Here is a 15,985-nt window from a genome sequence, read left to right as displayed (position 1 = left end):
GGGAAGGAAGGAGAGAGAGAGAGAGAGAGAGAGAGAGAGAGAGAGAGAGAGAGTTTCTACCATCACGTAAATCTTACAGCCAAGACAGTTTTCATGCTTCGTTCAGCAAGATCGTGATAGCCCTTTGGGTGTTTGAGTACATTTTTATTATCTTTTTTATTATCCAAATTTATTTTCGTTCGTACATAATTTTCTTTTCTTTTTATCATTATCATCATCATTATCATCATGATCATCACCATCATCATCATCATCATCGTCATCATCGTCATTATTATTATTATTACTATTACTATTACTATTATTATTATTATTATTATTATCATTATTATTATTATTATTATTATTATTATTATTATTATTATTATTATTATTATTATTATTATTATTATTATTATAATAGTTATATCGATAATTTTCTATTATTGTCTCCTCGCAGTTCAGATATAGATGCATCTCTACGTCATCGAAATATTTATAATGAAGTTTCATTATTTTTTCTAACGCGTATTTTACGTGTGTCACAGTGGTAGAGAGAATCGATACTTTGATTCTTCCGTTTGTTTTATCTCTTTTTTTTTAGGGCGTTTCGAAAATATACGATCAATTATATCGCGGTGTCGTAATTTTTTCTAAAATAACGAAGAACACGCACGAAAGAAGAAAAAGAAAAAAAAAAAAAGAAATTATAAAACGACGAGAGTGTTCTTTTTCCATTTCGTTTTCGTCGATGTAAACACATCGGATTACGATAATAATAAGATCGTGATAATTTCTGAACGTCCTAATTTTCGTCTTCGTTTCCCGATGATCATTGAAGATAGGCGCGTTTATAGTGTTGAACCCCGACTGTTTGCACAGGTCCAGACGAGATCGCGACCACGTATGAGCAACGACAGTTCCTCCGCTTCGAGGATGTCCCGAAATAAGGCCGTTTTAAGGAACAAACTGTTGAAGAACGCAAAGTCGATTCAACGTAATCGTTGTAGGAGCGACAATATATCGGCGGTTATCGAGAGTGTCGTTAACGATTATAACGAAGATGACGAGGATGATAAAGAACGAAAAGTCGAAGGGAAAGAGGAGAGGAAGGATAAGGATAGAACGATGGAGAGTACAGGGAGTACGAGTGAGACAACCAAAGAAAAGGTCGAACCTACCTCGAAGGATAAAAAGGAGGAGATGGAAGGTGGTGCTGTTCGAGAGAATAATAAACCGAAGGTCGGACGGCCCAGGGTGCTTGGAAAGAAAAGGAACATAAAGGTGAAAAATGCAGTCGTAGAGAACGTCGATCGTAGTACGATGAGACGCGAACGAGTTAGAGCGAGAAACAAGACGACCTTGAAGTCGTCCAACTATCAGATTAGACTGCAAGATTCGGGCTCGTTCGAGACGAAATGTACGAAGAATATAAAAACGATGTCCACGAGTAAGATCTCGGACATCGAGAACGAATCCGATAGGTCTAGCCTGGGTGTTGGTAGATCGCCACCTTCCACGAGTAAAAACAAGTCGTTACCGTCCGTTCAAACAACTCCGAAACGAAAACGACCGGTCGATCCAGTTACTTCTTTAAACGCTTCGATTAAAGCGAAATCGCAATTGCGAACGCAGGATGGTAAATTTGCGAGAAATCCAAACAAACTGGCGAACGTCCAATCGGTTTCGAAAATGCAGGATACGAAGTCGCCTATGGCACGGCAATTTGGTAAAGACGCGTCGGAATCGTCGAAATCGTCGAAATCGTTTACACAGGGTTTTACAAAGACGAGAAACAACGAGGAAGTTCAGTCGGTACCTAGGAGAACGACCAGGTTGTCGTCGGACAGTGATAAAATGCCGACTCTAGAACCGGTACCACAGATATCATCCAACGAGGAATACGTTGAAAAATCGACCAATGATTTACCTATACTATCGCCCGTTAGTAATCCCGATCAAAAGATACTTCGTGGTTCGATTAAAACTGCGGAGAACGAAAGAGGTAGTCCAACGATATCGAAAGGTTCTGGGAATATTAACGATACGGTTGAGAAATCTTCGACGAAGATGGAAGAACAGAGACAGTACAAAAAGAGAAAGACCAGCGGTGACAATAAGATAATCGATCGTAAGGTCGAACACGAGTCGGGTACCTTGAATTCACGGGAAAATCAAAGTGGCTCGGCCAAGTTAGTGGTCAGAGAGAGCAGAATAAGAACGAGAAAAAGTGCTCCTGCGAAGAGCGTTAACAACGTCGAAGAAAATGGAAGGAAGGAGGATGGAAGAAGAGGAGCCCCGAGGGGTTCAAAGTGTCGTGCTACTTCAGCGGACGGTACGAAGAACGATTCGACGACGAGGGATGAGCCAAACTTGTCGAAAAACTTTGAGACGAGAAGTTATTCAAGAAATCGACAGGACCGAGCAATCTATTCGCAGGACATGGAATCTCTTAACACGAAGGACATGCCATTCGAAGTGAAAAAGCTATTGATTGGTTTACACGCGAACGCCAGGGAGGACATTTATAATTTTTTTAGGCTCGACTTTACTTCCCTCTTAGACATCTCGTCGAAACGTAGCCTTCGACAATCGGCCTCGAGACTGACGGATTCTCAGCCAAATGCCAAGATCGGTAAGGTCCCAAAGGATCAGGATTCTAATAGTCGCGTTCCAGCGGAAATATCGAGGAAGTCAACGTTGGACGTACCGAGGACGTGGTCGAAAACATCGAAGAAGGAGAAGAACAATTTTTTAAGAAAGTCGCCGAGAAACAGCGAAAAAAAAGTTACTACAGAAAAGTCCAAATCGAGCGACGAGGAAAGATCGACGAATTCGACGAACGATAATGTCGCGAGCGAAGAGAAAACGAACGCGACTAAAGACAGTGGCGATACCAATTTGAAAGAAACGGAGGAAACCAAAGACGTCGTTGCGCGTTCAGAGACGACGCCATCGTGCAATACTGAAATAGAAAGCGATAAGAAAGATTCCGTAGATTCGGACGATCAAGAACGATCGGAGAATCATCGAAAAAAACTCAAGGACGATCAAAAAGTATCCGAATGTACGAACAAAGAAAGTATCGCCGATGAGAGTAACGACGTGATCTTGAAGAAGAACACGTCGTTGGGCAAACGACGCGGGAGAATCAAATCCAACGTCGATCATCGTCAAATCGTCGATGAACAAAACGATGACATCAAAGATACTACCGCTATCAGCAGCACGTCACCGATAACTTCGGATACTACCAATGAGACCCCCGATAAGGATACGAAAGAAACGAAAAAAAATAACGAAGAAGAAAACCGCGGCGAGACCGCGGAATCGAAAGACACAAAAAAATCTCCAGAAAACGTCAAGACCGACCCGACGAACCTTAACGTGAGCCATTTGCAATCGGAAACGACAAATTCGATCGACAGCGGTAAAGAAAATTCTTTAGAATCGTCGACAACCAATTCGCACAAGCCAAGAGTCGGAAGACCAAAAAAGTGTTGGGGTTCTAGACGAGAAAGAACGTCGAAAAGATCTTTGAGTAACGTCATCGGCATATTAACAGAGGGTATGAACATACCCGTCGAAGTTCAGCAAAGTGTCGTTCTCACGGTTCAAACGACAGTTGAAAACGTTAATCCCGTTGGAGTTGTTCAAAGTAACGCTTCACAGCCAGCTGGTGGTAGCGTTGTGAACAGTGGATGTATCGAGAAAATGGCGGAAAGCGAGACTCCTTCGACGGTCGATCGATCTCGAAAGGAAGAAGAAAAAGAAAAAGGGAAGGAAAAAGAAGAAGAGAAAAGAGAAAAAGAGAAGGAAAAAGAAGAAAAGGAAGTACGGGAAATCGACGAGAAACAAATTCAATTAACACCCGAGGATCGTAAATTTAAACCGATCGAAAAATCGCCCAAAGTACGTTCGCCAACGAACGATATCATTTTGGATCTATCGAGGAGGAAACTTAGGAACAAGGGTTCCTTTTTAGAAAAGATCGTTTCGAAAATCGCTAAACAGAAGGATGCTTTACTCGAAGGTGAAGTCGGTACGCTTTTGGACATAGCTGCAGACGAATTAACGAGCATACTCGACGAAGTAGGGCCTACGTTGGAAAATTCCGAGGCGTCCCATGAAAAGAAAATTATTGGGGCAACGAGCAAAAAATTACTAAAGCCTAAGATGATCGTGAAAGAGAGTGTTATCGAACGTCATGGAGGTACGTCGGTTGTTACAAAAAATAAAATAGAAAAAAATCCAGAAGCCGTCGAAGCGACGAAAAGGAACGATATACTTTCGAAGAAGGAAGTTCTTAACGAGCTTGTTATCGAACGAAATCAATATCAGGATGAGAAACGATCGGACGACGATGTTATTAAGGATCGAGCAATATCGGAAAATAAATGTGAAGTGTCTGACAAATTAAATGAAATTAAATCCGACGAAACGCTTCTTAATCACGAGGAAATTTCGTTAAATCTTTCGAACGGTATCCCGACAAAGGATACGGAGGAAGTCGAAAATGTTGCGGCAAAGTGTTCACCGATCGAGACAAACCCGATGGAAGATAAAAACGAACCATCTAAAAATTTGAGTAACGCCGAGGTTTCTACGAAATCAAAACGAAAGTCTAAGAAAAGATCGTTGGACGTTAACTCGGCGAAAGATCAGAAAAGTATACCGGTCATGGTCGAGGAATTACCGATGGAAGATTCCCAAACCGATAAATTACAATTGTTGGAAAGCGATCAGCAAGGACGTCAGGATTTGATAGAAAATATAGATGCCTCGTCTTCTACGATCGAATGCGATATGATCTTGATCGATAACGGCGATGTAAAAGAATTTCGAGATAAAATGAGAAAAACTATTGAGAACGATCTTGAACTTAAACGAGATAACTCGGCTAATGATTCTAACGGGATCCAGTTTGATAACGATACTGTTATCGAAAGTACGAAGAAATCAGAAACCGATGTCAATAAGGAATTTGAAGAACGTGATTCGAAGGAAGTCGAAGTAACAATACCAATTGCCGATTCTAAATTAGTAACTAACGCGAGTCAAGGAGCGATTAAAGAAATCGAAAGAAAATTCGAGGATAGTTTAATCGATAAAGAAACGAACGTTGGCTTGTTTTCGCGAAAGCAAAACAAACGAAGGCCCGAAGGTAAATCGAATCATCCCCAAATGGGAAGGCGCTTTTCGAAAAGAAAATTAAACTCCGAGGACGTTTCCGATTTCATTGACGAGAACGTTTATCGATCCGATACGCCCTCGGCCGAGACGACGAGAGTCCAGCAAAAGGACGAAACCACGTCACTTTCGACGTCTCGAAGAAAATCCTCGAGGCTAAAATCGTCCTTGGTTATCGATGTATCGGCGAACGCCGAGGAGGAAACGTTCGAGAACGTTAAAAATAATTTATCTTGCGATTCCTCGATTGCGAACGTCGAAGATACTACATCTGTTAAATCGGAAATATCCGAAGTAAAGAAACCTGAGGAAGAAAGAGTAACATCGATACAACACCCAACGATATTGCGAATACCAGAGATATCGAGGCTATACGAGAACAATATCGGTCACGAACAACAAGAAAAAGAGATTTCGTCGTCCGTACTAGTCAATGATTTAATCGATACGAACGAAAGAACATCTACCTCGGTGATACCTCCAAAAGTTTCGAAGAAACGTGGAAGGAAAAAGAAATCGTTGGCAGACGAACATTTGGAATTACCCAGGCAGAAAACGATCGAGAAGTCACTCGAGGAATCGAAAATCGTCCAGTCTACGATCGACGACTGTTCCGAGAAAAGTTGCACACCTTTGACGGAACTAACGATATCATCTGCTGGTGAGGCTGGTGTTGGTGACGGTAGTGGTGATGGTGGTGATGGTGATGATGGTGGTGGTGGTGGTGGTGGTGGTGGTGGTGATGACGATGGTGGTGGTGGTGGTGGTGTTGGTGGTGATGGTGCTACTGCTGATTGTGGTAGTTGTTCGACCGAGGAATCGTCGGGCATTGATTTTCCAGTTAATGCCAATGCTCTTTCGGAACCCTTCAAAGTTCCCGAAGTGAGCGACGTGTTGCAGCATACAAAGAAGCGTACGTCGAAACGTAGACAGGAACAGTCGGACGAACATTTCGATTCTGAGTGCACCGAGTCGGGTCAGCAGGATTCTTTCGAAACTAACATCGAACGAGAAACGAAAGAATCGAAAAAGTTATCTCGTACTAACGAGACAGCAGAGGAATCCTTACCGGAAAATCAATCGTGCGACGCCGAAACTAAAGTTAAATTCGATCGTGATTATGTCGACGGAATCGAAAAATCTAATTCCACAGATTTCCTCGAGAACGATTCGCCGTCGTCGACGTGTAAATCGACGAAGGGAGGAGGCGGAGGATCGTCGAGACGTGGAAAACGTTCGGAGGAGGACGAATCAACAACGTGCCTCGATAATATCGAAAATGTCGAAAATTTGTCGGAATCTTCGTGTACGAGCGAGCCCGGTTCTTTTCAAAGAAGAAAACGTTTCACGAGAAAGAAAAAAAATCATCAGGATATTAACGAGGATCCAGAAACCGATGGTTCCCTTACCGATTCAACAAAATTGCCAGACGATAGGACGAGTTCGCGCGGCATCGAGAGAAGACAAATCCCAAAGAGACGAGCCAAAAACAATATTTCATTCCGCGAAGATTTCTCGAACAGCGAGAGCTCCGAGGAGATGTTCTACGACGTACCTTACGTCGATCGAATCGTTGAAAATATCAATGAGAATCGGGAGTCGAAGAAAAAATCGTCTTTAACGTCGTTCGAAGACGTCAAATCGATGGATTTCGTAACGGCCGACGATAAAGAGAAGAACGACAGCGAAACGGATAAAGAAGATTCGTTGATGGAACAATCGATCGCTATGAACGAATCGGAATTCGGTTTGGACGGTCGTCAGCTATCGGACGATCTACAAACACCGAAGAAACGTACGGCTGGTAATTTCGTCGTCGTTCACACTAAGACCGGTGAAATTTTAATAGTGGAAAAACGTAAGAAACTGACGAAAGAGGCCGCAAGATTTTTCTGCGACGTTTGCACTACTAGCTTCACGAGGAAGAGTTCGCTTAAGAAACACAATCAATCCCAATCCCATCTTATACAATTGACCAAGTCTGACAAAGAGAAGTCGAACGAAAATGATTGTAAAAATGACGGGGACGATCGTTGTCGGGACACGTGGACAACGAGCAACGAAGTCGATCGACGAACTAACGAAGAGGACGACGAGAAAGAAACTATCGAATCGGTCGACGATAGTTTATGTTTGATGAACGACGGTATCACGAATTTCGAGAAAAAGGATACGTTCGCTGATTATCGTCGTAACAACGTCGAACCTAACGGTTCTTTCGATAATTCGGTCAATAATCAAGAAGCCTTGGAGGACGAACTTTTGGACGAAGAAATCTGTAAGATAACGGAAAATATGAGCCACGACGAGTACGTTTTGACCGATCACGTCAGTCCGATTCAACCGGAATCCTCGTCCACTCCGTTGAAAAAATTAAATAAAAAGATCGAGGATGACGGTAAGAAGAAGAAGTTGGAGAAGAAGCGCGACAAAACGAAAAAGAGAAATTTGGCCGACGAACATTTGGACTTGGATACGCCGGAACCGGAACAAATTATATCGAACGAAACTAAAGACAAATCTGACCTTGAAGATTCCGAGACGAATAAAAAAGATACGAACGACAGAGAAATTCTTCCTACATCCTCTTCTTGGAACTCTGGAAATATTAATGAAACCGACGTTCTCGCAGAAAATGATCAGCATTTGTTAGAAGGAGGTAATGTCGACGATGTTAATGCGATCGATCAAGCGCGTACATCAAAATCAAATCGAAATGTTCAATCGAACGATAACGAATCGAAGATGATAATTTGCGATTTAAAAGAAGACGATCTATTTAAAAAGGATTTTCCTCGAGCGATTATCTCTACGATAAAAAATGTCAACTCGTTTCAAGAAATCGATGTTAATTACAAAGAAGAAGAAAAAACAGATAATAACGTGTCCTTTAATTGGGCCAACGTAGAGAAAGAGTTACAATCAAAGCTTGATTCTATGAAAGATAATGAGAATAAGGTTAACGAGATTGGTGATGAAATTTCCATATCCTCGAGTACCAACTACAAAACTGATCAAATTCATTGCGATTTCGAAAGAGATTTTCAGGAAATTAACGTTAATAACGTGGAGACAAAGGTTATTGAATTTTCTAATAATTCCAAAGATTCTAATACGTTCAAAGAAAGTTTGGAAAGTGAATCAATCTCGAATGTTAAAGAAACTAACAATACTGTTGACAATTACGCCGTGTATTTAGCTAACGAAGTCGACGATGTTAAAGTTGATGAGACTAATCGATATTCCATTTCATCGAATATAAACGATAAAATTGATTGTGATAAAAAGATAAAAGAGAATAGCTCCAAGGAGATCGTAGAAATTAAGGATATTGAAGAAAATAATGTCGACGGTATTGATCGTCCTATCTATGAATTATCGAATCCAAATTATAACGAGATTGATACGTCGAAAAATAAAGAGGAAGAAAATCGATCTCACGATCCATGCTCGACCGAAAAGACATCCGAAGAATATGGATCGTTAGTTCGGGAAGAAAATGTCGTCGGATCGATCGACATCGATCTTACGAAGAAAGAAAATTCTACGATCTCGAGGACGGAAAAACTTAAATCTAAAGATAATTCGATCGATTCGACGGAAACCGAAACGAATTTAACCGCAAGAAACGTTCGGAGATCATCGAAATCTCATAGGAAATCTTATCAACGTGCCGTCGAGGAGATCGAAGAAAGATCGATCTTGTTGGATCTTAACGAGACGACAAACGTTTCCAAAACATTAGAACGAAATGATTTATCCGTGGCCGAGGTTGAGATCGAACGTATAGATCAATCGAACGAGAAAACGAAAATAATCGATCCTATCGTGATTACGAACGAATCGAAATCATTTCCAAGCGATCAATCGTCGTCCGTTCGTAGGGACGATTCGAACGTTGAAATAATTGCCAAAGTTTCCCCGTTAACGATAAACAATAAAAACGAACGTAAGGATAATTCGACGATCGTGGAAAATCATAGTTATGTCAATAAAAATTTCGATATCATCGAGGAGAACGACGAGGTATCGTCGTCGTCCAGTTTAAACGATAAACCGCTATCTGAATTTTTAATAAAAATGAGCAATAAAAAGAGAAAGGAAATAAAAAATAAAAGCGAAGACGATACTTTGGAGAATTTAACGATCAAGAAGAAAACCGAATCGTTGGAAAATAATGTTGCGAACGACGAAATGGAGGTATCGAGATCGATCGAATTCGAAAATGACGATGACGGCGATGATATCGTTAATAAGGAAGGAAATGTCAGGGAGATTGAACGTGACAATTCGGAATTAAATACGGAAAAGTACATAAACATCATCGCGGAGGAAAAATTATCGAACGAAAAGATGATTTCTGAAGTCGATGTTAGCGCCGACGAGCAGACGACCCCCGTCGAGGATTATTACATCGATAATAAAAAATCTCGCATAGTATCGTCCACGTTGAATAATAAAAACGTAGAAGAAAAAAAGTCGGAGAATATTCGTACGTCGATCACCGAGGGTCAACGTACTACCGGGAAGAAGTTAAGGAGAACGAACAAATCGGTTAAGAAAATCCCTCATAGAAAATCTCGTGTAACAAAGAAAAAGAAAATTATTTCGAGATCAAAGATCGCAGATTTGTCGAGCGACACCGATGGCAGCGAATACGAAGGCCCGAACGGCTCTCAAAACAAGAATAAAATCGTCAAAAGTGTTTTCGGCCGTGTTTTCGGCGGTGAAAAATCTGACAAGGTTAAAGAGGTATTGAACGATTGGGTATCGAAGTCGGAAAACGATTCGGATGGTTCTAGAAATGGTTTTGAATCGACGGGATCTAATGTCAGTAACGTGCCATTGAAAATATCACGTCAGCCATTGGAAATGAAGAATATCGATTACGATAATAATAGAAAACATCGTTCGGTTAGTTCGAATGTTAAACGAACGAATGGTAAACAACATGTCAAGAGAAGAAATTCATCTTCTGACAGCAAACAGGAAAGGATTTCGTCGTCGGAACAACAGGAACATTATAGGCGAGGTAATAACAAACATTCGAAAGCTAAAAACAATAGTAAGCATCGTGTTGCGCAAGAAGAAATTCCTACGCGCAATTCGGTAATATCGAATTCGATAGAAGAGGAAGTTTCGACGTTAGAAACGAACTCTAGATGTAGATTGAGTAAGAAACGCGCGCAAGAAAAGATCTCTTGGTCTTTCGAGTTTTCAAATGGCCTTGACGAGGTACTGCCACGAAAGATTCACAAGCAAAGGAATAAGGAGACGTCTTACGAATTAAGGAAATCGACGAAATCCGATTCCGTTGTTAAAGACAATGGTTATAGTTCTCTCGATTACGATAGAATGTTTATGAATTTTGATGGATCAACGAAAAATTCAAGAAAGAAGGCCGATCGTTCGATCAAGCAGACCGAGATTGTTACGGATACTGGGACGGATAAATCTGTTATTCGGAAAAATGGAAAGAGATTGGGGAGCGACGATATAAATGAATCCAAAATCGGTACGATCGATTTCGGAGAGAACGAAAGTTTCAAGACGATAGATACTCGAGGACGAGAGGAAGAAAAAAATTTAGAAAATAAAGAGGAGGAAGAGGAGGAGGAGGAGGAGGATGACGACGACGAAGAGGAGGAGGAGGAGGAGGAGGAGGAGGAGGAGGAAGAAGAGGAAGAGGAAGAGGAAGAAGAAGAAGAAGAAGAAGACGACGAAGAGGAAGAGAACGGGGATGAGGAAGTAGTGAAAGATCGGGATAACGATACACGGAAAAATGAAATCGTTTCGTCGACCGGACAGATCAATCAGGATACGAGAATCAGATTAACTAATATAGATGGGGGCTCGCAAATAAGTTGCGACGACGACAGCGACGTGGATGACGATGGAGTTCATAGCACGACCGAACTAAACTGTGAACAAAGAAGGATGTCACCTTTGTTTGCTCGTGATACACCCGATACTTCGTTGGAGAGTAGTTCGAACAGCGAAAACGAGGATGATAATGACGAGGAAGAGGAAGAAGAGGAAGAGGAGGAGGAAGAAGAGGAAGAAGAAGAGGAAGAAGAAGAGGAAGAAGAAGAAGAAGAGGATGAAAGAAAACTCGCCTTGGATGTGACCAGGAAAAGAAGCCCTAGCGTATTTTCTAACGGTAAAGTCTTGATTAGATCGCCATCCTCGAGTCACAGGGATCGAACTGAAGTTATCACCATAGCACCAACGGACGCTGTCGAAGATAATGCCTTAGACGTACCACAGGAAATAGAATCGAATAAGCCACGACAAGGTAAGGTTTTGAACTTTGATGAGGAACTTTTCGTCGAGTGTTGTTCAAGATTGAAAGCAACAACGGAGAACGAGTTACGTGGTGCGAAAAAGATCAAATTGGATCATTCGGATTCTTATCATAAGAAGGAAGATCAGGTACAACTTTATAGGACCAATAAAGATCGATGGAGGGACGTCGAAAGTCAGAATAGTCTTGGAAGCCTTTTGGAATCGGTTAATCAGGTAGTTCTTTTCTTTCTCTTTTTTCTCTGTTTCCTTTTTTTTTTTATTCTTCATTTTATCGAATATTAAAAAGATTATCGACAGTTTTATGTACAGGATAATTCTGACTGAAACCCTGATTTATTTTCAGTTGCTAGGCGAGGAGATGCATGGTACACGAGAAAGAGAATATAGCAAACGCTGTGGTGGTAGAACCAGGAACGTACAGAGCGAATTATCTAGCAGATCGGTCAGTCCAGACATCTCTCGTGCTGACAATCTTGGATACGAAGATAGTCTTGATGTTGCCTTCGAGCATAACAACAAGCTCCGCGACAAGATTCAACAACGAATGAGAGAGAGCGAGAATCTTATTGCGAGTACGTTTGGACAACGATCCGGAAGCAACACAGACGATGGATACGAACGTCAACGTCTAAGTAATCGGAGTAAAATCAACGAGGAGGACAACGATGCTCCTTACTTACGGATCGATGATCACGGACACTTGTCCAACTCGAACGGAGATCGTAACGATACTACTAATATCGATCATGCTCAGGACGGACAAGCGACCGCTAAAACAAACATAGATGCATCAGGATTTAAAAGCAAAATGAATTCCGCCTTGGGCGGTCTCTTGGATAAAGCACTTTCAAATTTATTGCACAATAATGGTAAACACGATCACAAGTGAGTAAAATATTCTCTCTATTTTTCTTATATATATATATATATATATATATTTTTTTTAGCAGCTAGCACGACGACATTATTTTTTCTTTTTGTTTTTTTTTTCTTCCACATTTTTTTTTTTTTTTTTTTTTTTTTAATAATCGCCGACTTATCCAATTAATTAATAAAAATTTGTCTTACTGTATGGACAATATTGATGATAAACATACATACATATATACATGCATCTCCTTATTCGTAGCGGTTCGACCCCGATGAAGGTTCTCGCAGAGTTAGCTTGTGCACGTGCGCCAAGATCGACTTCGCCCGAAGATCGACAGACGAAGATCGCTGCGCCAGCAAAGGACACGATCCAGGAGACGATATCCGTTACATTGGGGAAGGATCTGCAACCGAAGAAAACGAGAAATCCGATAAAGGAATTGTTCGAAAGAAAAAAAGAGATGAATGAGCGAAGGCAACAAGAAAGATCAAAAGCTGAAGCTGCGTTACGTGAATTGAATACAACACCGAGACAACAACGAAAGTCAAAGAAAACGAAAAAACGTCCAGAATTTCCGTTGATAAGGAGAAACGATCAGAGTGGATTAGCCGAAAAGAAGAAACGCCGAGACGGTTTCGAATCTAAGGACAACGCGCTTAGATCGGAAAAGGTCAAAGACGTTTACGATTTCGACGAAGATGAGAGCCAAATGGAACCTGCTTTCGGTGGTGTCATGTCTTATAGAACGAAAGTTGAAAAAAGCTATGAGGTTAGTTGTCTTAGAACGAAGGAAGTCGACGTGGCTGGCCTGTTGTCGAAAGCTATTGGCGATAGTTTGGAAAATGGAAAAACTGGAGACGTTCTTGGTACAAGATTAGAATCTATGATCGATCGAAAGTTTAAGGAAATGGAGAAATTCGCACCGAAGACGAAAGGTGCATTGAAAGCGTTTCAAAGCGAGGATCAACAGCATCATCATCATCATCATCATCATCATCATCATCATCATCATCATCATCAACAACAACAACAGCAACAGCAACAACAGCAGCAGCATCGGCATAATCATCATCAACAACAGCAAAAACAACAGCAGCAACAGCAACAGCAACAGCAACAGCAACAGCAACAGCAACAGCAACAGCAACAACAACGTCAACGCATCACAGGACCTATGGATGAGTTTGTAGAAAGAAAGCAAAGATCCAAGCAACGCTCCGTAGATCAACAAAAGCATACAAAATTTAAGAAGAAGAATAAAAATTCGAAAAAGAAGCCAAGAAATGCCTGGTACGAAAACGACAGTTCGGACGAGTATAGAACAGCTGCTAAAACCGAGGACGTTGGTGTAGGCATTTCTAAGAGCCAACGTACATGTTCCAAGGGTAAACAAAATCTATTCGCTGAACTTTCGACCTCGTCCGAGAGCGAATTCGAGGACGACGAGGTTACGAGTTACGAATCGAAGAGACGTCGTCGAGTTAAGAAAAATATTAAAAAAGATGTCGAGATCGTCGAAGAGGTTGATAAGATCGAGAAAGTCGAAGAAAATTATTGCTTTGGCGGTGATCGAGATCAAGACGTCGAAATTGAACAGGAACAGGAGCAACAACAGGAGCAGGAAGAGGAAGAGGAAGAGGAGGAGGAAGAAGAAGAATGGACTGCTAATCGTCGAACAACAACAGAAACTACCGATACCAAGAACGATATCGATAATAAGAAATCAGAGTCCGAGATGTCCGATCATCCATTGGTGATCGACGAGAGAAAGGAGATTAGCGAACAAAGAAACAGCGATGACGATGCCGATAATCAATCCGAACGTATTCTGGAATTAGACGATTTATATCGAGAAGATAGTTCGGTTGCTGATTCCGACGTCGAAGATAACACGATAACCGATTGCCGAGAGATCATCCCAAACGAGACTATCGCGAAGAGATGTCCAACTCCTCAAATAGAAAAGATTTCGCAAAATACGAGAACGGATTATACGCCGGAGGAAGAACTTATTCCGTTGGAAGAAGCTTTGGATTTGTTGGATAGACCAGATATATTGAATACCGACGTAAACGTGAATACGAACGAACGGACAAGTCCTACGGTAAATTCTGGAGTTATCGCAGGGAAGACCGTCGATCAGCCAAAAGGAACTGATGAACCAAATGGTCATCAAAGTACGAACGAAGAACAGGACGATGAGGCTGACGGTGACGTTCCTGAATTACCAGAGAAATTATCTACGAACGAGAAACCGCAAAAAGAATCGGACAATCTACCTCTTCATGTATTCTTGAGCAGAAAAGTACAAGAATCGAAGAAGAGGAAACAACAGCAGTTGAAAAAATTACGAGAAGAACAGGAAAGGATTCTAATGGAGTTTCAGCCAACCAGAAGGCAAAGAAAGTGTGCCATTGGTAAACAGGGTCTTTTAGCAGAGATAAGTAGCTCGGACGATGAAACAAATGCTAAGGAAAGTCAAAGTAGAAAATTAACTGATAAATCGGATCACGAGAGAGCGAAGAAACAGAAAAGAGAGTCGAAAGAGAAAAGGAAGGAAAGATATTTGGAGAAGAAACACGAGCAGATAATAGCGAAGGAACAAAAGGCGATAGAGGAGGAGATTTTACGCGAACTCGAGAAAAAGAAGGAAAGTGCACAGAGAACGTCTAGCAATAATTCTGAATCAAACGTTGAATCGTCCCACGGACAAACTGTACAATCGATCAACATAAACGAAAAGAAAATTGTATCTACGGATGATAATCATGATAAAAAGAAACACCAAACGAAAGAGAAATCGAAGAAGATCGAAGAATCCATGGGAAACAAAGTCAACGACTTTGGTTCTCTCAATTCCGAGACTAGTAGTAACAATCGTGAAAAAACTGATTGTAAAGTTAACGATAATGTAATAGTTAATGCAACCGAGAACCATTTATTAGACTCTAGTGTGAAATCGAAGAAGAATCCCGCAAAGTCGGTCTCGAAAGTGAAAAAATCGGTAAGGACTGGTGTGGCAGGTGGAAACGAAGGAAAAACAGTGAACGGTAATAAAAGAAGTAGAATAACCAATTCGGATAAGTCCAAAAATGGTCGTGTAGGTACGAATAATGGAAAAGATTTGAAGGAAAGAAAATCGTCTAATTGTAAAAAAGATGGCGACGATGACGAAGAATTAAAAACTACGAAATCGTGGAACAAGGTCGACGAGGGCGTCGGCGTTGCGATTGGTCGAAGAAAACGTGCTGCGGTTAATCAGCTTTATTATTGGTCAAGTTCGAGCGACGAAGAGGAAATAATAGAACCTACACCGGTGATCGAGGAAGAGGAAGACGATCGTCAGGAACAACATGGTTGGATAGTCGGCGATTCCCATAAACGTATGATAACGATGCTCGCCATGGAAAAACAATTAAAAGAAAAACGTCGAAGGAGCGAGGACGAATTCGACTCGGTTAGAACTAAGAACAAGAAACACAGAAATAGTACTTCTTGATACGTGTTTCACGATTAGATTAATCGTAGATTTCGAATAGGACACATTATATGTTCGCGTTAATATCGTTTTGTCTCTCTCTGTCTCTCTGTCTCTCTCTGTCTCTCTCTCTTTCTCTCTCTCTCTTTCTCTCTCTCTCT

General features: G+C 41.2%; 1 protein-coding gene across 1 annotated transcript in view; it reads left to right on the top strand.

Moving 5' to 3' along the window:
• Positions 1-15,979, top strand: part of LOC122629393 — a 63,158-nt gene extending 47,179 nt beyond the window's left edge. The window contains exons 8-12 of the mRNA XM_043812777.1: positions 862-5,883; positions 5,929-11,688; positions 11,819-12,360; positions 12,605-13,320; positions 13,507-15,979. Coding sequence (XP_043668712.1) covers positions 862-5,883; positions 5,929-11,688; positions 11,819-12,360; positions 12,605-13,320; positions 13,507-15,845 — 14,379 coding nt within the window. The 3' untranslated portion in view covers positions 15,846-15,979. The remainder of the gene's footprint in view (positions 1-861; positions 5,884-5,928; positions 11,689-11,818; positions 12,361-12,604; positions 13,321-13,506) is intronic.
• The last annotated feature ends 6 nt before the right edge of the window (positions 15,980-15,985 follow it).

Source organism: Vespula pensylvanica, chromosome 5, assembly GCF_014466175.1.
Source record: "Vespula pensylvanica isolate Volc-1 chromosome 5, ASM1446617v1, whole genome shotgun sequence".
NCBI lineage: Eukaryota > Metazoa > Arthropoda > Insecta > Hymenoptera > Vespidae > Vespula > Vespula pensylvanica.
The sequence above is the reverse complement of the archived record's forward strand: the minus strand, read 5'-3'. Positions and strand labels throughout refer to the sequence as shown.